The sequence below is a fragment of the Hemiscyllium ocellatum genome, chromosome 23 (genome assembly GCF_020745735.1).
Source record: "Hemiscyllium ocellatum isolate sHemOce1 chromosome 23, sHemOce1.pat.X.cur, whole genome shotgun sequence".
Taxonomy (NCBI): Eukaryota; Metazoa; Chordata; class Chondrichthyes; order Orectolobiformes; family Hemiscylliidae; genus Hemiscyllium; species Hemiscyllium ocellatum.
In genome coordinates, this window is record NC_083423.1 from 42,596,975 (window position 1) to 42,620,783 (window position 23,809).

General features: G+C 40.0%; 1 protein-coding gene across 3 annotated transcripts in view; it reads left to right on the forward strand.

The window, feature by feature from the left end:
• Positions 1-23,809, forward strand: part of LOC132826763 (proton myo-inositol cotransporter-like) — a 135,448-nt gene that overhangs the window by 75,989 nt on the left and 35,650 nt on the right. For all 3 annotated transcript variants that reach the window (XM_060842941.1, XM_060842943.1, XM_060842942.1), the window contains exons 4-5: positions 3,456-3,564; positions 22,549-22,712. In XM_060842941.1, coding sequence (XP_060698924.1) covers positions 3,456-3,564; positions 22,549-22,712 — 273 coding nt within the window. The remainder of the gene's footprint in view (positions 1-3,455; positions 3,565-22,548; positions 22,713-23,809) is intronic.

The window sequence follows — 23,809 nt, forward strand, 5'->3', positions numbered from 1 at the left end:
CCTCGCCCCTCTCTCAAAGCATCATGAATACTTTGAAACAAATCAGGAAATGGCCACCAGCTTGCCTCAAAAACCTATCAACTGGCTTATACTGGACACGTCATGTTTCATTTACAATATATGATTTTGATTATCATTCAACAGTTTGTTGGAATCTGAGGTTCTCCCTTTATGGAACAGTTAGTTTGTTAGCAATTTTTCATTTTATGGCATTGGAACCAGATTACCAACAAAATAAGATACTTAGCCTTATTTAAATTTGAACTAAAAATGAACCGAACTGTGTACAATGCAGTGAATCTTTTTTTTTTCCTCCACCACAGAACAAAGACTGCTTGACCAATATTCAGCTTTACATGAACCAAAATTGCCTCAAAATATTTCAGGTCTGACCAGCCTTGTTTTTGTTTTGGAACCAGCTCTAATTCATATTGTTTAGCTTGAAAAAGAGAAACTTTTGATACCTACCGTTAAACAAGTTTAAGATCAGTCCAGTGTTTTAGTGCTTTCTTCTCTCAATTGGTTGCTTCATCCCACTTTTTAATCCATTTTGTGCACTAAGATTTTCACTAAGATTAAATGTGTATGAAGGACAGTTTCAAAATAATTTTATTTTGATAAATCATTGTTGACAAGTTGATCTTGTTTTTATGGAATGTCGCAAAGAGCTGCTTAATATAGTCTTATGGAACATAAGTCTACATAGTAATGAAGTGAGGAGAGATCAAAGTTTGACCCAATTCCCAAATTCATTTGACCCCTACTCATTTATCACTCAAAATTCCCATTGTGGCAATATTAATGCGGATAGCTGCTAAATGATGGAAAAATGAGAACAGTTTAAGACTACTTACTCCCAAAAACAATTTTCAGATATTTGGGTAACCACAAAACAACCAAATCAAGCTACGCTGTATTTTGATAGTTTGAGCCTTAGTTAACTTTCATAAGTGTTCATTTAGAAGTTTCTCTCTTTCATTGCAACTGAGAAATAAAAAAAAACACCTGATCCACATCTGCCGTAATACCTTGTATTGCATTGTGAATCCTTGCCAGATAACAACTGAAGGCAATCAATAAAAATAAACTGTGTACGCTGGAAATCCAAAATGCAAATGAAAAGCGCTGGACAAACTGAACAGGTCAGGTGGCATCTGTGAATATGAAAACATTAGCGTTAGGAGAAAGAGTAGACCATTCGACACTTCAAACCTGCTCTGTCATTCAATTAAATCATGACTGATCTGGTTCCTTGTTTATCCAAAATTCATCAAAGACAGCCTTAAATAAATTCTGTGACCAAGACTTTACTGTTTTCTGGGGGATAGCATTCCACAGACAAATGCATCTTGGAGAAAAGAAATCTCATCTCCATCTTTTAAAGTTAGAACTCTTATTGTAAAATCTGTGTCTTCTTATTCTGATCTCCCCCTCTCAAAACAGGAAATGTCCCTTCAGAATCTACCCTGTCAAGTTCCCTCATGATCTTGCATGGTTCAGTATGACCACCTCTCATTCTTGTAAAGTCCAACGAATGAAGGCCCAACCTGCTGAAAACCTCTGATGAATAAATCCCTGAAAAAGGGTTTTATGATATAATGTCAACAGTGGTTTTCCTTGTACATTGATCATTTCAGAAGCAAAGTTATGATTAAAATGTGATTAAATATTGCCCAGAAATGCTACAATGGCAAAAATATTTTTGGCTGTAAACATTTTAATAGTTACCTGTGAACTGTTTAACCATTTAGATTTGCTATAATAAATCTGCTACAAGAGGCCTAATGTAACCAAGAAGATGAAATATATTCATGTTAACAGACAATATGCCAGAAAAATTAAAAAAATGGATTGAAGGGGTTTGTAAATTCAGCACTTAGGAGTCAAATAAATTTTCATGATCACTTTAAATATGCTACCTTGTCACATTAAACATTCTAGCCCTATGACATGAATTCACTTCCCTATCAGAGTGCAACTTGTTCAAGATCTTGGCTTCAGTTTATGTTGAAGTGATCAATATCTCCTTATTTCCCAGTGTTGCAGAAGTTCTAAAGGTGAGTAATCTGTTAGTGACTAAACTTAACCTGCAAAGTTATGTGGTTTTACAATTGTTTAGATTTGTTTTTTTATAATACAAACTAAAAGCTTTCTTTCTTTCAAAACAATTGCAACTAAGAAAAAAAATGCGAATAGGAGGAAGTCTTACAAACAGAATTCCAAATCGGCCACAAAGTCTTGGAGTTCCATTTGAAAGCAAAGGGATTAGAGAGAATACACAAATGGACAGATTTCAGAAAAGATGCAAAGATTCTGAATTTAATAGACTATGGTTGGACTTGTAGCAATACAAGTGAGGTTTCCATTTCTACTCGATAAAGCTGAACCTTAATCATTCAGGCCATGTCCATCCTAGGGAAAAATTGCAATGGAACTTCTGCAGCACACATTACTGCCTCAACCCTCAACTCCTAATCTTGTGTCTCGACCTACAGCTTAGAAATTTGCTCTTTAGTTATGAGGAGAAGGAGAGCAGACCGGTGTTGTGATTATTCTTTACAAAGTGTTTGAGCAATTGCAGTGTGAGTGTTTAAGAGGCTTAACATTGAGGTTGCTGTTCTATTTTTCTGTCTCTTCTTCGTGCATTAATTCTTTCATCCTCTTTTTATTTGTGTATATGTATTTAGGGATCCTGAAAACCAAGGAAAGAAAATTAGATGTGATATCTGTATTTAAATCTCTTGAGAATTTTATGTTAATGGTGATCTCTTGTTCTTGAATCTGTTACTGATTAGAAATACCTAGTAGTATTTTCAGTGCTGAAATATATATCTTGCGAGTATATGGATCGTAATTCAGCTTGAATAAAATACTTGATGATGTTCTTAACTCTCTCGTTGCTGAAATATTCTGTTGGTTTTCTGTATTATTAAATGTTTTAGTTGTGACATTATCATTTGCTATATTTTAATTAGTTTCTATTTATTGCAGGCCTTTTAAGTGCCTGTAAAATACAAATATGTATCTCATAGGTACTTTACATGCATTGGATCATGGGACAATGTTCCAATAATACTGCTTTGTAATGTCTTGCAAAAATATACGAAGTTTCATGCCACCTTTCTCTAAATATATCTGACTGGCATTTTGAGTTGTATTAAATATAAACTTTGCTGTGCTGAAGTTGGGGGTGGGGGGAACATGAGGAGAGATATTTTTGTGACACCGTGTCATAGTCAGTTTCTTGGAAATTGCACAGAAACGTCAGAAGTCTTAATCAGAGTTCATTGTAAATTAAATCATGTAAGAAAGTGTTAAGAAGCTGTGTTGGTCTGTTGTCTTTTGAATTTGTGACTATGAAAAACTCTTGTGCTGGAAATATGGTGGACACCCAATGGTTTGTGTTTTGTGTGTGTGTGTGTGTTTACATCAATGTGAATTCTCCTTTGTAATAGGTGGTACCGTTTTGTGGAAGATGATAACCTACCCCCCAACTCGTAGAGCACTGATAGTTGGATGTGGATTGCAACTCATTCAGCAACTTTCTGGCATCAACACAGTCATGTATGTACCCAATTCACTCCAAGAAAAACTACCAGAATTGTGTTGATTTTTAAAATCTTTCTTTATTCTCTATGATGCTACAAAGAATATTCTGAATTTGGCATGAAAGCTTTCTTATGCCTAGTAAGTTTTTTTTTATTGTGCTATAGATAATCAGACTCTAAAATTAAAAAACAAAATTGGGGACGAAATTGAAGTTGTTGCAAAATATAGACTAGGAATTACAAAGTGCGGTGGACTCATCCATATTAATTGTCAGTAAAGCAGCTTTGCTGTTTGCTGTTTCAATTATTTTAGTGCCCAGTCAGTGCCAACTCCATTGTGGAATTTCTGAACACATCAATTGGGGACAAATATCATAAATGACTGACACTAATTGTGGCCAACTTGCACCTCTTAAGGAAAATGTGAACTGTCGCAAATGCTCCTTTGTTGAGTGCTGCAATGGAAGACTTGGTATGAAAAATGGAAAGTAGAAAAGATGTTTTGTAGGAGAGTGAGAGTTCTGCTGTGGATAGGCAGACCCTTCTTTCAAATGCTTGGTTAATAAAGAAAGGAAACATTTGTCAGATACAGACAGCAGAGATTGAGTGAATCCTTAGAATATAAAAGCAGTAGGAGTATTCTTTAAGAGGGAAATCAGGAGGGCAAAAAGGAAAGATGAGATAGCTTTGGCAAAAAGGGTTAAGGAGAATCCAAAGGGATTTTGTAAATACAATGAGGACAAAAGAGTAATGAGGGAAAGAATAGGGCCCCTCAAAGATCAGCAAGGCAGCCTTCGAGTGGAGCCACAGGAGTTGGGGGAGAAACTGAATGATTATTTTCCATCAGTATTATTATGGAGGAGGAGGTGCTGCATGTCTTAATGTGCATAAAAGTTGATAAATCCCCAGGAACTGATCAGGTGTACTGTAGAGTGATTGCTGGTCCCTTTGCTGATATATTTGTAACATCGATAGCCACAGGTGAGGTGCTGGAAGACTGATAGTGCCACTATTTCAAAAAGGTGGTAAGGAAAAGCCAGGGAACTATAGAGCAGTGAGCCTGACATCAGTGGTGAGCATATTGTTAGAACCCTGAGGGACAGGATTTACATGCATTTGCAAAGGCAAGGACTGATTAGGGATAGTCAAACTGGCTTTGTGTGTGGGAAATCATGTCTCTCTAACTTGAGTTTTTTGAAGAAGTAACAAAGAGGATTGATGAGGGCAGAACGGTGGTTGTGATCTGCATGGACTTCAATAAGGCATTCAAACTAGTTAGCAAGATTAGATCTCATGGAATACAGGGAGAACTAGCCACTTGGATACAGAACTGACTTGAAGGTAGAAGACAGAGGGTACTGGTGGATGGTTGTTTTTCAACTGGAAGCCTGTAACCAGTGGAGTGCCATAAGGATCGGTGCTGGGTCCGTTACTTTTGGTCATTTATGTAAATAATTTGGATGTAAACGTAAGAGGTGTAGTTAGTAAGTTTGCAGATGACACCAAAATTAGAGGTGCAGTAGACAGCAAAGAAGGTTACCTTAGAGTACAATAGGATCTAGATCAGATGGGCCAATGGGCTGAGGAGTTTAATTTAGATAAATATGAGGTGCTATATTTTGGAAAGGCAAATCCGAGCAGGACTTACACACCTCATGATAAGGTCCTGGGGAGTATTGCTGAACAAAGAGACTTGCAGTGCAGGTTTATAGTTCCTTGAAAGGAGACTTGCGAGTAGATTGGATAGTGAAGAAGGTATTTGGTATGCTTTCCTTTATTGGTCAGACCATTGAGTATAGATAGATATTGGGAAATCATGTTGCAGCTGTACATTATATTAGTTAGGCCACTTTTGGAATATGGTGTGCAGTTCTGGTCTCCTAAAGATGTTGTGAAATTTGAAATGGTTCAGAAAAGATTTACAAGAATGTTGCCAGGGTTGGAGGATTTGAGTTACAGGGAGATGAGTAGGCTGGGGTTGTTTTCCCTGAAGAGTCGGAGTCTGAGAGTTTATAAAATCATGAGGGGCATAGATAGCGTAAACAGACAAAGTCTTTTCCCTGGGGTGGAGGTGTCCTGAACTAGAGGGCATAGGTTTAAGGTGAGAGGGGAAAAAATTTAAAAAGGATCTAAGAGGCAACTTTCTCACAGAGTGGTGAGTCTGTGAAATGAACTGCCAGAGGAAGTGGTGGAGGTTGGTACAATTACAAAATTTTAAAAGTCATCCTGATGGATATATGAATAGGAAGAGTTTAGAGGGATTTGGGCCAAGTGTTGGCAATCGGGACCAGATTAGATTAGGGACCTGGTCAGCATAGATGAGTTGCAGCAAAGGGTCTGTTTCCGTGCTGTACATCTCTGACTGTCTGCTTAAGAGTCAATGGAAATGTATAACTGTGGCAATCAATGCTGAAAACCAAGTCTTGAGGGCATAGATGCAATGATTTCAGTAACCTCACCTCAAGTTAGCAGAAGCCCCTCCATCCCTATCACTCATCCACTAAAACATTTGAACAGTTCGGATTTTTTATTATTCGTTACGGGATGTATAGCTGACTGGCAAAGTCAGCAGTTGCAGCCCATCCCAAATTGCCTTGAAGCGAGTGGCTCATGAGGCCAGAAAAGAAACAGATTGGACCATAGTGTTTTGGGTCTCGAATCATGTATAAGCCAGATGGGGTAGGAATGGCCGATTTTCTTCTCTAAAGGATATTGGTGAACTAGATATATTTTTCAATCATCAACAGCTTTATGCCATTACTGATACCAGCTTATTCATTCCAAATATGCAATTTTAAATGCATTTAAATTTCACCAGCTGTCATGATGGACTTTGATTCCTATCCCCAGAGCATAAGCCTGTGTCACTAAATCAGCAATCCGTTGACTTTACCACCATTCCACTGCCTCCTCTTCCTATCAATTCACATTATCCACACCTCACATTTTGTGCTGCAGCAGCTTTCACACACTCATCACACGTTGGTATGGCTATTACAGGATATATATGCAAGGGGTTCCACACAAGAGCAAGGAACAGTGTTGCGGAATGGAGTTTTGAAATCAAATTTGGATTGCACCAAAGATGGTCACTGATGCTATTGGTTGATTTGTCATGTATGTTCTAATTGAGTATCACAATGTGCCATTTTCAAATACTTGATCCAACATTTACCCGCATGGTGGATAATGTGAAGATGACTGAATATCTTAAAAAGAAAAGCATTGAAAAACCGTTTATGAAGATTATTAATGAAAGACCTCTGATATGAACTGCCAATTTGACCTTGAATAAATTATTGGTGTGAAGGTATAGAGATTTTGGTTAAAGATCTGGAGAAAATGAGTAGTTGGAGTCAATGGCAGCAGATGGTAGAAGTATGGGAATTGAAATTGAAACAGTAGTGAGCTTTGCTGGAGTATTGGAAGAATTGCAGTGCAGTGTTTGATACTTTCAGCTTCAGCCAAATGTTACTATATGCATGACTATCGAGACCAGCTTGGTTGTGTGTAAGAAACCTGAGAAATGTACAGAGATGACTATTGGATACTAATAAAATGCAAATGCTAAGGTGGATACAGGTGGTGATTTTAAAAAATGCATATGGGATGTCAGTGAATATTTTTAAAGAAATAGCTGAGATGAGATTGAAATGATATGATTATCTTTTGCAGAGAGAGGCAGGTAAATAGAGATTGGACGGTGGGGATGAAGAGGAAGGCCCAAGACTAGATAAGATATGGTGACAAGGAACCTGAATGTAGAAGTATTGGAAAAGGAATATTTGACTAACCAGAGGAAATCAATAAGGGTGATCAATCAGCATTGAAGTTGCCTAAGTAAAATGGGAGAAGTGAAAAGAGGATAAGAATAGGCTATTTGACCCTTCAAGTCTACCTCACCATTTTAATACAATTCGGGCTGTTTTTTTCTGCCTCAATTCTGCTTTTGTTCCATGTATCTTTTGATCCTGTGAAGGACTAAATGTTTATTAATTTCAGTCTTGAATATATTTGTTGAAGCATCCACAACCCTCTTGGTAAACAATCCCAAAAGTAATATAATTGTGAATAAAGAATTTCCTCTTAATAACAAAAGAATCAACCTCTTATCTTGGAAAGGATCCACATCCTGCCTGCCTGATTTCAAGAGGCAAGTTATCTCAGTCTCTTTCCCTCCCTGAGCCCATTCATGATCTTCTATGCGTGCTTCTGATAGCTGGTCAGCTGTACAGTTTCTATGACAATCTGAAAATTGTGAAGCATTCATGTTACTGCTTTAAGCCAAAAAAACCCAATTAATTTGAAAAATAATCAGATTTTTCTCTCATACCTTCATGTGCCTTTATTATGAATGTTGACAGGTTATTTGTACACATTATTGCTGTAGACCTGAATTGTTTTAATGCCAAATTCCGAAACAATTCTTCATTCTGAAGAATGTCAGGTTGGCACAATCTTGAATATCATAATACAGGAATAACTATTTCCTATATCAAGCCTACATTATTTTATTTGCCCAGATTAACCATTTAGTATAATCCCATCTATTTTTATTTCATATCCTTTAGTACTTCCTTTTTAAAATAGTTAATTACCTTCTGAATGAATTTGAGACCTGACTGATGAGGGTTCCACAATATCTTTTGTGGAATCTTAGACTATAATTAAACTAAAACAGACAATGTGGTGATTATCCAGATGCAACATAAACCAACCCATAAGAACTGGCAAAGTTGGGTATCCTCACTACTGTGCGGGATATTGTACATGCTGTTTGGGAGCAACCATGGCCGTTTATTCACATTCCTCTCCCTGCTTCTCACATTCTATGGGCCATCAACTCACAATTTCTTCTGCTTTACAAGTTGCAAATGGTATAAGTATGTACTACTTTCTTTACTTTCTTTCCCACATTCCTGCCCTTGTGTGGATTTTTCAGATTTCAAAGAACATACACCTAGCTAAGCAGTAGTGGAAGAGCAGGAAAGTATGATAAAGAAATATCATTCATAGCCATCAGCTTAAATATTGACAATAAAATGCGAGTTGTGCATGGTAAGATATCTGGTATAAGGAACTCGCAGCTGAGCAAGAGACTGAGTACAGGTCCTAATATGGCTGAGGATGATCTTGCACATTAGTTCTACTGTAGAAGACTAATGTAAGAAGTTTGAATAATTTACAGAAGAAAGCTGATGGGGCTAAGTCCTGAAATGTTGGATTCATTAACCCTTGGCTTTCTGGCTTGTCTACTAACATCAAGAAGCATGAAGTCCAGCACTGGGGCCTTGTGCCAAATATGGAACCCATTTTCTTCATGAAATTAATCATCAATTCATTCACATGCTTGTGGACCTAGTGATGCAACAACTAATGGCTAACCGTCGCTATCTTGGCTTCTACTGCAATACAGACATTGTCTAGCTTCTGAAGTGGAAGCTCAGGCAATAAGCATGCAAATTGAGCTTGCTATCATCATTGTGTCCAGAGAGGCTTGTGGAGCGATGCAGCAGTCCCAATTATGAGGTTCAATAGATTGTGAAGGCTGACGTGTTACCATTTTGTCGTGTGCCAATACAGTGTCCTTTACTCAGGATGGTGGTATTTTCCCACTTGCCCATGCACTAATACCTTTGCTTTTGCCTGACAGCTAACCAACCCATATTATTGCTGTCAAGATGATGCTGATGGAAGCTAGGGTTTTCCAGGGCTATAACTATTTGAGGTCATCCTACAAGGCAGTCTGCCCCACCTCCCTAAATAAACGTCTTCAACCTTCCACAAACCATGTTGCTGAGGTAGCACCACTTGGAGACAATAGATCAAGTGAAGACTCTCAAAAGACAGACAGTCAGGAAGTCATATTGTCTATGATCTGGTTTGTTTATAATTTTGAATTTGTGATTTTTACTTTAACATTGCTTGGCTACAACATTAAAGTAAAAATCACAAATGCCAAAGCATAAACTGTCAGATTTGTATTTCAAATTGTAGATGAATAAATTGAACTTGGCCACACTGGAGAGGATGTGGATGTCTTTTTCGCCCCCAACTTCTGTGTCTCCATTTTTTTTTGTTAAATGTCAATATCTGTGGGAACTAGGTATGATTGGCAAAATGTTCAAACTGCTCTATTGCAGATGGGTGGCTCTAAATATATTTTAGTTTCCTTTTCCACTCTGTTGAAATCTTGCAGTATCATTGTTCAGTCAAGTTGGGGAACTATGTCTATTTGTGTAAGCAGAATAATTGATTGTTGATATGAAGACAGCATTTCTGCTTTGAATGAAAATCTTCAGCAGTTCAATTTTCTTTTTGTCCTCGCTCACCAAGAAATGATTAGTTCATTTTAGGAGCAGAAATTCGACCATGCGATGCATAGAGTCTGCTCTGCCATTCAATCATGGCTGATAAGTTTCTTAACCCCATTGTCCTGCCTTCTCCCCCTAACCTTTGATCCCCTTAACAACCAAGAATCTATCTGTCTCTGTCTTAAATATACTCAATGACCTGGTCTCCCCTGCTAATGGAAACTTCTTCCCCATGTTTACGCTATCCAGGCCTTACACAGCAATAAGGGATAAGACAAGTATTCTGTAAATTTACATTAGATTCTCCACCCCCCCCCGCCCCCACCCACCCACCACATATGCGAGCACATATGCATGCTTCTAAACTCCATCAATTACAGACTCAGAGTCCTCAAATGTTCCTCATATGTTAAGTCTTTGACTCCTGGGATCATTCCTGTGAGCCTTCTCTGGACCCACGGCAGGGCTAGTACAGTCTTCCTGAGATATGGGGCCCAAAATGAGCAATATCCTAAATGTGGTCCGACCAGAGCCTTCGACAGCCTCAGGAGTACATCCCTGCATTTCCCTTCCTAACTATCAATTTAACCTGCACGTTAATCTTAAGAATCCAACAGTCAGTGAGTGCTCCACTGATTCCCATTGATCTAGTTTTGCTAAGCTCTTCTGTATTTTGCTTGGTCAAATGCTGCCAATTGCTCTTACTCCATTTTGAGTTCAGGTTGCTTGATCATGATTGATGCGATAATGCAATAAGACTAGGAACTATGTAGTCCTGGCAGAAACTAAACAATATCATTAGTTTATTTCATGTGTAAGGAAGGATAGAAAAGGAGGCCAGAGAGGAGGGGGAGTGGCATTTTTAGTTAGGGATGGTAATATTATAGCTGTACTAAAGGAGCATATTCCTGGGAGTATTTCCAGTGAAGTCACTTGGGTGGAACTGAGAAATAAGGGATGATCAACAATTGGGAATGGACTTTACGCGCAGTACGTTTCGCTCTCTCTCTCGCTCTCTCTCGCGCGCTCTCTCTCTCTCTTCCCCACCCCCACCCCAGCCAAAGCAGGAAATTGAGAAGCAAATACAGGAGGAGATCGTGGATATCTATAAGGACAATAGGCTTGTCATGGTAGGGGGTTTAAATTTTCCCAAGAAAGACCAGATTAGTTTAGATTACTTACAGTGTGGAAGCAGGCCCTTCTGCCCAACAAGTCCACACCGACCCTCCAAAGAGCAACCCACCCAAACCCATTCCCCTACATTTACCTCTTCACCTAACACTACAGGCAATTTAGCATGGCCAATTCACCTAATCTACAGACTTTTGGACTGTGGGAGGAAACCCATTCAGACACTGAGAGAATGTGCAAACTTCATACAGATGGTTGTTTGAGGTGGGAATTAAGGCAGCAGTGCTAACCACTGTGCCACAGTGCCGCCCATTGTGTCAAGCTCGAGGTTTGGATCGAGAGGAATTTAAGTTTATACAAGAAAATTTTATTTTTCATAATGTAGATGTGCCCACTCAAAGGAGCAAAACCTGACCTTCTCTTGGGAAATAAGGCAGGGCAAGTGACTGAGGTGTCAGTGGGAGAGTACTTTGGGGCCAGTAATAATCATTCTTTTAATTTTGAAATAGCTATGGAAAATACTAGACTGGATCTAAAAACTCGTGGTCTACATTGGAATAAAGCTAATTTTGATGGTATTAGGCAAGAACTTTGAAAAGTTAACTGAGAAGCTATTCACAAGTCAAGGGACGGTTGGAAATTGGAAGGCCTTCAAAAATGAGATAATAAGAATCCAGAGGCGGTATATTCTTAGTTGTGTTAAGGGCAAGACTTGTAGATATAGGGAATGCTAGATGACTAGAGAAATTGAAGCTGTGGTCAAGGAAAAGGAGGCATATAGAAGGTATAGAGAGCAGTGATTGAGTGAATTGCTCTGAGTGTAAGGGCAATAGGTGTGGATTCAAGGGAAATCAGAGGGCAGATTAAGGCAAATTAAAGGTTAAGGCAAATCTACAAATGCATTAAGGGCAAAAGAGTAACTAAGGAGAGAATAGGACCCCTTTTAAAAATCTACAGTTTTGTGTGTGCAGGAGATGGATGAGATACTAAGAGTATTTCATACCAGTTCACACCAGTATTTACCATAGAAAAGGATATAGAAGCTGTAAAACTTTGAGAAATAAATAGTAATAGCTTAAAAATGTCCATATCACAGAATAGGTGGTGCTGGATGTCTTAAAACTTGGTAAGGCGGATCAATCCCCATATCTGATCAGGTGTACAGCAGAACTTTGTGGGAAGCTAGGGATGAGATTGCTGGGCCCCTTGCTGAGATATTTGTGTCATGAATAGCCATGGGTGTAGTGCCAGAAGACTGGAGGGGAGCTAATGTGCTATTATTTAAGAAAGTTGGTAAGGAGAAACCAGGGACTATAGATCTGTGAGCCTGATGTCAGTGGTGTATAAGTTATTGGAGGGGGTTCCGAGGGTCAGGATTGACATGTGTTTGGAAAGAATGGCTTAGGGAGAGTTAACATTGCTTTGTGCATGGGAAATCGTATCTCTAAAACTTGATTAAGCTTTTTGAAGAAATGACAAAGATGTCTTATGAAGGCAGAATGGTTGGCACCTGTCAATATGGACTTCAGCAAAGTATTCTTCAAGGTTCTGCATGGTAGACTAATTAATAAGGTTAGATAGTAACATAAATCTAAGGGGAGCTAGCCATTTAGGTACAAAATTGGCTTGAATGTAAGAGATGGTGGTGGTTTTTCAGACTGGAGGCCTGTCACCAGTGGTGTGCCACAAAAGTCACTGCTGGGTCCACCAATTTCTAATATTTATGTAAATGGATGTGAATATGTGGATGTGGAGTGTTGCCGAATAAAGAGACCTTGGTGCAGATTCATAGTTCCTTGAAGGTGGAGTCCCAGGTGAACAGGATATTGGTCAGTGCATTGAGTATAGGAGTTGAGATGTCATGTTTTGGCAGTACAGAACATTGGTTAGATAATAACATTTGCAACATTTTATTCAATTCTGGTGTCCCTGTTATCAGAATGATGTTGTTAAACTTGAAAGGATACAGAAAAGATTTAGAACGATGTTACTGTGGTTGGAGGGTTTGAGTTAAAGGGAAACGGTGAATAGGCTAGGGCTATTTTTCCTGGAGCATTGGAGGCTGAGGGCTGACCTTATGGAAGTTTATAAAATTGTGACGACCGTGGATAGGGTGAACAACTATAGAGTCATACAGTCATAGAGATATACAGCATGAAAACAGACCCTTCGGTCCAACCCGTCCATGTCGACCTGATATCCCAACCCAATCTGGTCCCACCTGCCAGCACCCGGTCCATATTTTTCCAAACCCTTCTATTCATATACCCATCCAAATGCCTCTTAAATGTTGCAATTGTACCAGCCTCCACCACTTCCTCTGACAGCTCATTCCATACACATACCACCTCTGTGTGAAAAGGTTGCCCTGTAGGTCTCTTTTATATCTTTCCCCTCACCCGGAACCAATGCCCTCTAGTTCTGGACTCCCTGACCCCAGCGAAAAGACTTTGCCTATTTATCCTATCCATGCCCCTCATAATTTTGTAAACCTCTATAAGGTCACCCCTCAGCCTCCGACGCTCCAGGGAAAATAGCACCAGCCTGTTCAGCCTCTCCCTATAGCTCAAGTCCTCTAACCCTGGCAACATCCTTGTAAATCTTTTCTGAACCCTTTCAAGTTTCCCAACATCTTTCCAATAGGAAGGAGACAAGAATTGCATGCAATATTCCAACAGTGGCCTAACCAATGTCCCATACAGCCGCAACATGACTTCCCAACTCCTGTACTCAATACTCTGAAAGCATACCAAACGCTGCCTTCACTATCCTATCTACCTGTGACTCCACTTTCAAGGAGCTATGAACCTGCATTCCAAGGTCTCTTTGTTCAGCAACACTCCTGAGGACCTTACCATTAAGTGTATAAGTCCTGCTAAGGTTTGCTTTCCCAAAATGCAGCACCTTGCATTTATCAGAATTAAACTCCATCTGCCACTTCTCTGCCCATTGGCCCATCTGGTCAAGATCCTGTTGTAATCTGAGGTAACCCTCTTCGCTTTCCACTACACCTCCAATTTTGGTGTCATCTGCAAACTTATTAACTATATCTCTTATGGCGGCATCCAAATCATTTAGGTGACAAAAAGAAGAGGACCCAGCACCGATCCTTGTGGCACTCCATTGGTCACAGGCCTCCAGTCCGAAAAACAGCCCTCCACCACCACCCTCTGTCTCGAGCCAGTTTTGTATCCAAATGGCTAGTTCTCCCTGTATTCCATGAGATCTAACCTTGCTAAACAGTGTCCCATGGGGAACCTTGTTGAACGCCTTACTGAAGTCCGTACAGATCATATCTACCGCTCTGCCCTCATCAATCCTCTTTGTTGCTTCCTCAAAAAACTCGATCGAGTTTGTGTGACATGATTTCCCATGCACAAAGCCATGTTGACTATCCCTAATCAGTCCCTGCCTTTCCAAATATATGTACATCCTGTCCCTCCGGATTCCCTCCAACAACTTGCCCACCACTGACGTCGGGCTCACTGGTCTATAGTTCCCTGGCTTGTCCTTACTACCCTTCTTAAACAGTGGCACCACGTTAGCTAACCTCCAGTCTTCCGACACCTCACCTTTGACTATCGATGATACAAATATCTCAGGAGGAGGCCCAGCAATCGCTTCTCTAGCTTCCCACAGTGTTCTAGGGTACACCTTATCAGGTTCTGGGGATTTATCCACCTTTACCCGTTTCGAGACATCCATACTTCCTCCTCTGTAATATGGACATTTTGCAAGATGTCACCATCTAGTTCCCTACAGTTTATATCCTTTTCCACAGTAAATACTGATGCAAAGTACTTATTTAGTATCTCTCCCATTTTCTGCGGCTGCACGCAAAGGCCGCCTTGATAATCTTTGAGGGGCCCTATTCTCTCCCTAGATACCTTTTTGTCCTTAATGTATTTGTAAAAACTCTTTGGATTCTCCTTAACTCTGTTTGCCAAAGTTTTCTCATGTCCCCTTTTTTGCCCTCCTGATTTCCCTCTTAAGTATACTCCTACTTCCTTTATACTCCTCTAAGGATTCACTCGATCTATCCTGTCTATACCTTACATATGATTCCTTTTTCTTAACCAAACCCTTAATTTCCTTAGTCATTCAGCATTCCCTATAACTACCAGCCTTTCCTTTCACTCTAACAGGAACATACTTTCTCTGGATTCTCATTATCTCATTTCTGAAAGCTTCCCATTTTCCAGCCATCCCTTTAACTGTGACCATCTGCCCCCAATCAGCTTTCGAAAGTTCTTGCCTAATACTGTCAAAATTGGCCTTTCTCCAATTTAGAACGTCAACTTTTAGATCTGGTCTATCCTTTTCCATCATTATTTTAAATCTAATAGAATTAGTTCTTTTTCCCAGGGTAGGGGTATCCAAAACTAGAGGGCATAGATTTAAGATGAGAAGAGGAAAGATGTAGAAGAGACCTAAGGGGCAATCCTTTCATGCAGAGGGTGGTGCGTTTTTGGAATCCACTGCCAAACGTACGATCACATTTGAAAGTTGTTTTTACAAAATATATTTTAATAGCCCCAGTACATTTGAACTATTGGAAATCTCACTTTTATATAAGAGCTTGACTTTTGAATCAGGTTTAGGAGAGGAAATTAGCAGTTGAGTTGAGGAGAGGAAAGAGATTGCTACATGAAGTTAGCAACGGGGAGAGGTCAAAAATGGAAGGTTGAAAGTGGTGAAAGGCCATATGTTGGAGATTGGAGAGACATGCCACAAGTTAGCAATTGTGTAGTGGGGGTGGTGCTGACTGGGTTTCACAGGAAATATGTTTGAACAAATTTCTCAATACTCAAATTACAGACCTCATTAAGTTTGTGATGTTGATATGCAATAACATTAAATGGGGCATTTTTATGTTGATTTACTGTAGTTCATTCATCCCTTGCACGCTTTGCATTTCACGCTTTTCCATTAAGTTGGTCCGTGTAGTTAAGCTGGCCTCATTCTTCCCTAAAAGAGTTGCTATTTCTGGGAACTTGTTTATCTTTGAAGCAGTCTATTATGAATTCAACATCAATAAACAGGACAAAGGACCAGCGCTCCGAAAGCTTCCAAATAAACGTTTTGGACTATAACCTGGTGTTGTGTTATTTTTAACTTTGTCCACCCCAGTCCAACATCCTCCACATCAGTTAAATTGTTTCACTTCAACATTGGCAAGAACCATTTATGTGTTTAACATTGACAGTTTCAGTTTAACATTCTGTTACAGACCTTTTAGGGTGGCACAGTGGTTAGCAGTGCTGCCTCACAGCGCCAGAGACCCGGATTCATTTCCTGCCTCACGTAACTGTCTGTGTGGAGTTTGCACATTCTCCCAATGTCTGCGTGGGTTTCCTCCGGGTGCTTCGGTTTCCTCCCACAGTCCAAAAATGTGCAGGTTATGTGAATTGGCTATGCTAAATTGCCTGTAGTGTTAGCTGAAGGGGTAAATGTAGGGTAAAGGGTCTGGGTGGATTGCTCTTTAGAGGGTCGGTGTGGACTTGTTGGGCCAAAGGGCCTGTTTCCACATTGTAAGTAATCTAATCTAATCCTTCCTCCTGTTCAGACTTACTCTCCATGCTACCACTATTGTACTAACTGCCCTGATCCTAGTTCTGCTTTCCTAATTCCCATCAACTAATTTCCTCTCTGTTCTTGTTTGAAGTTAAAACTCTCACAACACCAGGTCCAATAGGTTTATTTGGAAGCATTTGTTTTCGAAGTGCTGCTCCTTTGTGGTTGTCCCCATAACCTGGTGTAGTGTGAATTTTTTTTTTTAACTTTGTACACCCTAGTTCTACGCTGGCACCTCCAAATCTTGTGTTTGAAGTTCACTGCTCTACTGCATTTGCACTTAAGACCGAGGTGTTTATGCCTGCACTGACTGGTCTTCACCACTAGATGGTATATTGCCATTTCAAATTACATCTGATATTTGAATTGAATTTATTGTAATGTGTACCAAGGCAAAGTGAAAAGCTTTGTCTTGCAAGGAATATGGGCAGATCACACAGTTAAGTAGCATAGATAAGTAAATAATAGGTAAACAGCGGCAAAAACAAAAATACAGGTACAGGCGAATGTTAAGAGTTTGAGTCCATTCAGTATTTTGTGTTTACAGTACTTCTATTACTACATGAAAATATTTGATTTTGACTTTTTTTAAATTCTTAATGATACCAGATCACCTTGGTGTTTTGAAGTGGTTTTCTGCCAGATCCTGAAATACCAAACTGTACAGAGATTCTTTCATAGTTGGTTATTTATCTAGCAAAGTTCTTTTAGTTAGGATTTCATAATACAGCACATGTATGGTACAGTATTTCAAGTTGTGCACTGTTTTGTCTGAGCAAGAAATGTCAGAAGAAATCTATCTCCAATTTCAACTTTGATTTCTATGTAAATGTATGATTCACTTAAAGGTCTATTCATTTAAAATTGCAACTTGCAGGAGTGCAAGCACAACTTTTAAGCAAAGATTTGCTGTATTTTCAGTATGTGGCTAGTTACATCTAAGTTTGATTTTTACTGTGATACGCTGAATTTAGTTCATTCTATCAATGTGGTTACTCTTTACACAAATCAAAATGATGAATGTCAGGAAGCTGAGTGTGGAAGCATCCAAGCCCCATCTGATTCTGCTAATGTTTGTTCTTGATGTGCTGTGAATCCAGCACTGGTCACCACATTGTGTTCATGATATTCCACGCTTCAGCTGCACTTCCCGAGTACGCTGCAGTTAATATGAGTTGACCAGCTGTCAAGCCAGCTGAAATCAGTAATTCAGTGCAGAATAGGAACTGAACCTGAATAATTGTATCTGTTTAGTTCAAATAAACTAGATGAGTTTTTATATCTCCCGTAAGGAGGATAGGAACTAGAATATTACATTAGAAAGGTCAAACAAGGTGCACAAAGGATTTGGAAAGATGTAACACTGAAATATGAAATAATAAGGACCTAAGTGGGGTCAGAGTAAGAAGTAATACAGTAAAGTCTAAAATAAAGTCCATATGTCTCAATGCAAATAGGCATGGCAAATAGGCTAGAATACTAATAATAAATGGATGGAGAGCCATTTACTGAGAGGTCAGAATAGATCTGGACAACCTAAAATAGAATCAGAAATGGCAGGGAAAATTATAATGACATTGGGAAACTTTTTAAAGGGAAAGTGGTTGAGGTAGAGTCAAGATAACTGCCCATTGGCAGGTAACTTAGTATATATAAGGCAAATGCATTGTATTTGAAACAAGGTTGAGAATTGAATTGAATTTATTGTCACATGTACTGAGGCACAGTGAAAAGCTTTGTCTTGCGAGAAATACAGGCAGATCAGATAGTTAAGTAGCATAGATAAATAATAGGTAAACAGCAGCAAAAACAAAAACACAGGTGCAGGCAAATGTTAGGAGTTTGAGAGTCCGTTCAGTATTCTGACAACAGTAGGGTAGAAACTGTTGCAAAATTGGCTGGTGCAAGTGTTCAGCCTTCTGTACCTTCTCCCCAATGGTAGAGGTTGTAGAAAAAACATTGCCAGCGTGGGATGGATCTTTAAGAATGCTGGCAGCCTTTTCTTGACAGCAGACCTGGTAGATGGATTCTATAGATGGGAGATTGGCATTTGAGATTGTCTGGGCCGAGTTCACCACTGTCTGTAACTGTCTCCAATCTTAAATGATACATTTGCCATACCAGGTAGGGATACACCCAGACAATGCTCTAGATGGCACACCTATAAAAGGTGGCAAAGGTATTTGCCGTCATGCCAAATTTCCTCAGGAAGAAGAGATGTTGTTGGGCCTTTGTAACCAGTGCGTCCATATGAATAGTTCAAGAAAGCTTGTTGTGGATGATCACTCCCAGGAGCTGAACACTCTCTACTCGTTCCACCTCTGTGCTGCTAATGTGTAAGGGGGTCATGAGTAACATCCTGCTGAAAGTCAATAATGAGTTCCTTGGTTTTGCCAGCATTGAGAGCTAGGTTGTTTTCAGTGCACCATTTTTCCAGGTCTTCCGCCTCCCATTTGTGGTCTTTTCATTGCCATCTGAGATTCGACCGATTTATGGTGGTATCATCAGTAAACTTGTAAATGACATTAGTCTGGTATTTGGTGATGCAGTCATGGGTATACAGTGAGTACAGTATGGGGCTGAGTACGCACCCTTGGGGGGAATCCAGTGTTGAATGTTAGTGAGGATGAAATATTGTCCCCAATCTTCACTGATTGTGACCTGTGGGTCAGGAAACTGAGGATCCAGTTGCAGAGAGTGGGGCTTAGTCTGAGATCAGTGAGTTTTGTAATCCGTTTGGAGAGGATAAGTATTGGAGGCTGAACTGCGGTCAATGAATAGGATTCTTATGTCGTTTTTCTTGGTGTCAGGATGTTCTAGTGAGGAGTGAAGGGCAAGTGATATGGCAGCTGATGTGGATCTATTGGTCTGATCGGCAAGTTGGAGTGGGTCAAGAGTAGTGGGGAGTTTGGAGTTGATTAATGCCATGACCACTGAAGTTAGGGCCACTGGGCATGCTGCATGAGCCTTCTTAGTCACAGACATGACGTCGGCCCTCTTGAAACAAACAGGGACAGTGGCCTGCTGCAGGCAGAGATTGAAACTGTCCGAGAAGACCTCTGACAGTTGACCTGGACATGTTTTGAGTGCATGGCCTGGTACTCCATCTGGTCCCTTGCATACTCATCCAAGGTACTTGTGGACTGTTTGAATGTGGCCCAATCAGCCAGCTGCAGTCAGCACCGGAGTTCATCCTCTACCTCCTCCGACCAGCACAGGACCTGTAGCCATGAGGAAGTCTCCTGTTTGAGCTTTTGCCTGTAAGCTGGGAGAAGCAGCATGGCATTGTGATCGGAGTTCCTGAAATAAAGGCAGGGCTGGAGTGGTAAGGCATCCTTCACAGTGGTGTAGCAGTGGTTTAAAATGTTTGGGCCCCTAATGGGACAGGTAATATTCTGGTGGTACTTGGGCAACAACTTCCTTAGATTGGCTTTGTTGAAGTTGCCAGTCACAATAAACAGGGCCTTGGGGTGTTCTGTCTTCAGAGTGTTAGTGGTGGAGTACAGCACATCCAGAGCTTCCTCAACTTTTGCTTGTGGCAGTATGTACATAGCAGTTAGTATAGCAGTGGTAAATTTCCCGTGGTAGATAGAAGAGGTGGCATTTGATGGTGACGAGCTCAAGGTTTGGGGAGCAATAGCTGCCCACGGTTGCAATGTCCATGCACCACAAGTTGTTGATTAAAAAGCAAACCCCTCCACCCTTTGTCTTACCCGAGGACACTGTGCAGTCCATGCGATGCATAGAAAAACTATCAGCCTGAATTGCGCAGTCAGGAATGGATAGGTTGAGCCAGAGTGCGCAGCAGTCCCGCAGTTCATACTGGAAGTTGAGCAATGATCTGAATTTGTCCATCTTGTTCTTCAGAGATTGTACATTTGCTAGGAGTAATCTGGGAAGGGGACATCTTGAAACCACATCATCTCGATCTTCCTAGCAGACCAGCATGCTTACCCTGCTTCCTCACAGGCTTCTTATGTTTGAGTGGTCTGGTGGAGTGGATTCTGACTGCTTCCAGTTACGTGATCCTTCCTCTGAACCTGTAGAGCAGGTGGGTTGCAGTTGATGTAGATTTGCAGAGGGTCTGCTTAGGACCCAGTGGAGCAGGTAATTTACTTTTTTTTATTATCTGAGGAGTGTGCTTAGGATCTAGTGGTGTAGTTTCTGCTTGTGTTCCGACTTGTGCAGTTAGTTCCTGGTTTCAGATGCCGCCGATTTGTTGCTTCAAGTCCCGCCATGTTTTTTGCAGAGGCATTTGCTCTCCAGGAAAGTTCTGATATTTCATGTCAGGCAGGCATCTTCTGGGGTTGGGAGCGTTTCATATCGGTTCTCTTTCCTGGAGCAGGTCTCTCGGGGTCCCTCCATTTTCCAGCAAGTCCCAAGCCTGGGGCTCACGTAGGCTGCCTCCAACTGGTCTGGCTGCCTTCCAGAGTGGTTGGATAGGTTGTGGATACCACGTAGTCTGCTGTCTTCATCCAGTAAGCTGGCTTTGAGGATCGGAGGAGCTTCAAACCTGAGTTTAGATAAAACAGAGTTGTTATTAATTTTTAAAAGTGTGCTATTACATTTAAAGTGTAGAACGGTTGTAGGAAATAGGAAACCCAGATCTGCATGAAGAGCCTGCAAGGAGTCAACCATATCCGGTGCCATCTTGCTCCCATTTGCCAGTTTGAATAACGTGAAGCAGAACATGATGTCTGATTGATGATACAAATAAAAGCCAGGCTACATTTCCTGATGAAGGGCTCATGCCCGAAACGTCGAATTTCCTGTTCCTTGGATGCTGCCTGATCTGCGCTTTTCCAGCAACACATTTTCAGCTCTGATCTCCAGCATCTGCAGACCTCACCTTTTCCTCTATATTTTGTAAGGTCAGATTGGCAGTCAGTGTCATTTTGGCAACAGATTCCGGAATTCCCAAGTCCGGGTTGTTGTAAAATTACATCATGGTCCTGATGGTGAGCCCAATCTATGTCAGTGACTTAAATGAGGCATAGCGGTTTAAATTTGCAAACTAAACCAAGACAGGTTAGGAAGTATGTTGTGAAGGACACACGAAGTTGCAGGTGGACCTAGATAGATTGAATAGCCAAAGATTTGGCAGATTGTTCCACATTAGACACCTTATAAGGTTGTTCACTTTGGCAGGAACAATAACAAAGCAGATCATTACCTAAACTGAGAGTGATTGTGAAATTCTGAGGTGTAGAGCAATCTAAGTGCTCTTTGTCACAATTTGTTAGTATTCAGGTAGAGAACATCGTTAAGAAGGTAGATGGATTTCTAAAAGGAATTTAACATAAAAGTAAGGATGGTATGCTTCTGTTTTATAGGGCATTGATGAGATCGCATCTCTAATACTAAGTGCAGTTTTGGCCTCCTTACGTTAGGGAAGGATGTAGATGCATTTGAAGTAGTTCAAACAATGTTTCCTAAATAGTAATGTCTGCTGACAACCTCAACTGTTGGTCTGTGTGCATGTGTTCTAATCCAGAAATGCGCATGCAAAATTTAAGTGGCCCAAAGTGTGCATAATCTGGTGTCAACAGCCATGACTTTACTATATTCATCTCTTGAGATAATATATTACCTTATGAAGAGAGATTGAGCAAGTTGGGCTGGTTTTATTTGGAGTTTAGAAGAGTAACTAGAATGAAATGTGACCAGAAACTGGTCTTCACATGAGAAATATGTTTCCTCTTCTGGGTCAGTTCAAAACCAAGGTACAATATTTCAAAATTCAGGTTGTCTTTTCTGGAAGAGATGGATTTTTTTTTTCCCTTTTTGAGGATTGTGTATATTTAAATCTATCTACTTCTGAAGGTGGTGAAGGCAGGATTATTGAATATTCTTATCTCTCGACTGAACAGCCATGAATGAGCCATGATTGTATAATTGTGCATGTCTAGTACACAGTTTGAGTACATAAAGTGGTTGGATTAGACTATTAATAAATAATTTCCTCCCATTGTCATCTACAGGTACTACAGTGCTACAATATTACAGATGTCCGGAGTTCAAGATGACACATTAGCAATCTGGTTGGCTGCTGTCACAGCATTCACAAACTTCATTTTTACATTGGTTGGAGTTTGGTTGGTTGAGAAAGTAGGACGCAGGAAGCTCACGCTGGGCAGTCTTTCAGGTTGGTAAACTTGTTCCTTCAACTTATTTGTTCGTAATACCAATTGCGAGAAAATGTCAGCTGTTATCAATTCATTAAAAAAATGCAATCAAGGCAAGATGAACTCTGCACTTCAAAAAGGCCAGTGTTTGTGACATCACCTCTTAACACTGAGCCTTCACAGCAATTGCTGAACAAGCAACCTTCATCTTTTTGCTTTCTTTGTCTTAATTATAATGGTGTGAGGATTCTGAGAGATCATTTTTTTTATTTTTAAATCACTGGCAATCTGGAATCAAAACTGTAATTATTGGTGTTGAATTCTGCAATGCTTGCTGAAGGAATAGAGCAGAATACTCCATTCTGCAGATCCATGGGACAATATTTGAATTATGTGTTATTACCAAGTATTGCAAAAAAAAGGAAGTGACATATTGCTTTAAAGACTTACACCTCTGTGCTACATATTGGAAGGATTAAAAAATAATGGCTATTAGCAACATAACTGATTATTTGAGCCAGTGAAGTATCTATTTGACTAAATGAATTAATTAGATTCAATAAAAGAGGTTGGGAGGAGCTAACAATCATAAGACCAAATATTTAAATTGCTCACCTGTTTGTTTAAACAGTATTGCATCCAACAATTGCTTGTTGCACATTGGATGTTCTGCTTTTTGCTCAATATGCAGCAATTCCATCCACCAGTCAGATGGAGATTAATGACACAGGTTAGTTTTCAATTCCTTTGGATAGTAAATATTTGTAATGTTAATTACAGAGACTTAAAACTACAGATGGTGAAAATCTGAAACAAAGTAAGACATTTAATAGGACGGCCACTGTTCGTGCGGAATGTCATGGTTAATGATTCGGATCTTTGAGTCCACATTGGAATTCTAGCGTTTTAAAAACTTTCATTCTTGTGACCATATTGTGTTTTGCAGTGGACCAGCAATTTCTACCAACTATTTAAAAAAAAATGTATCCAAAATATCCAAGTGTTCTTTCCATGAGCTGTTCTAGATAATTTCCTAGCATTGCTTCTGAGTTTTGAGCAAAAACAGAAGTAGCACATTTTATGACATGTTTAGGTATTGAAACACTTGCACACCTAA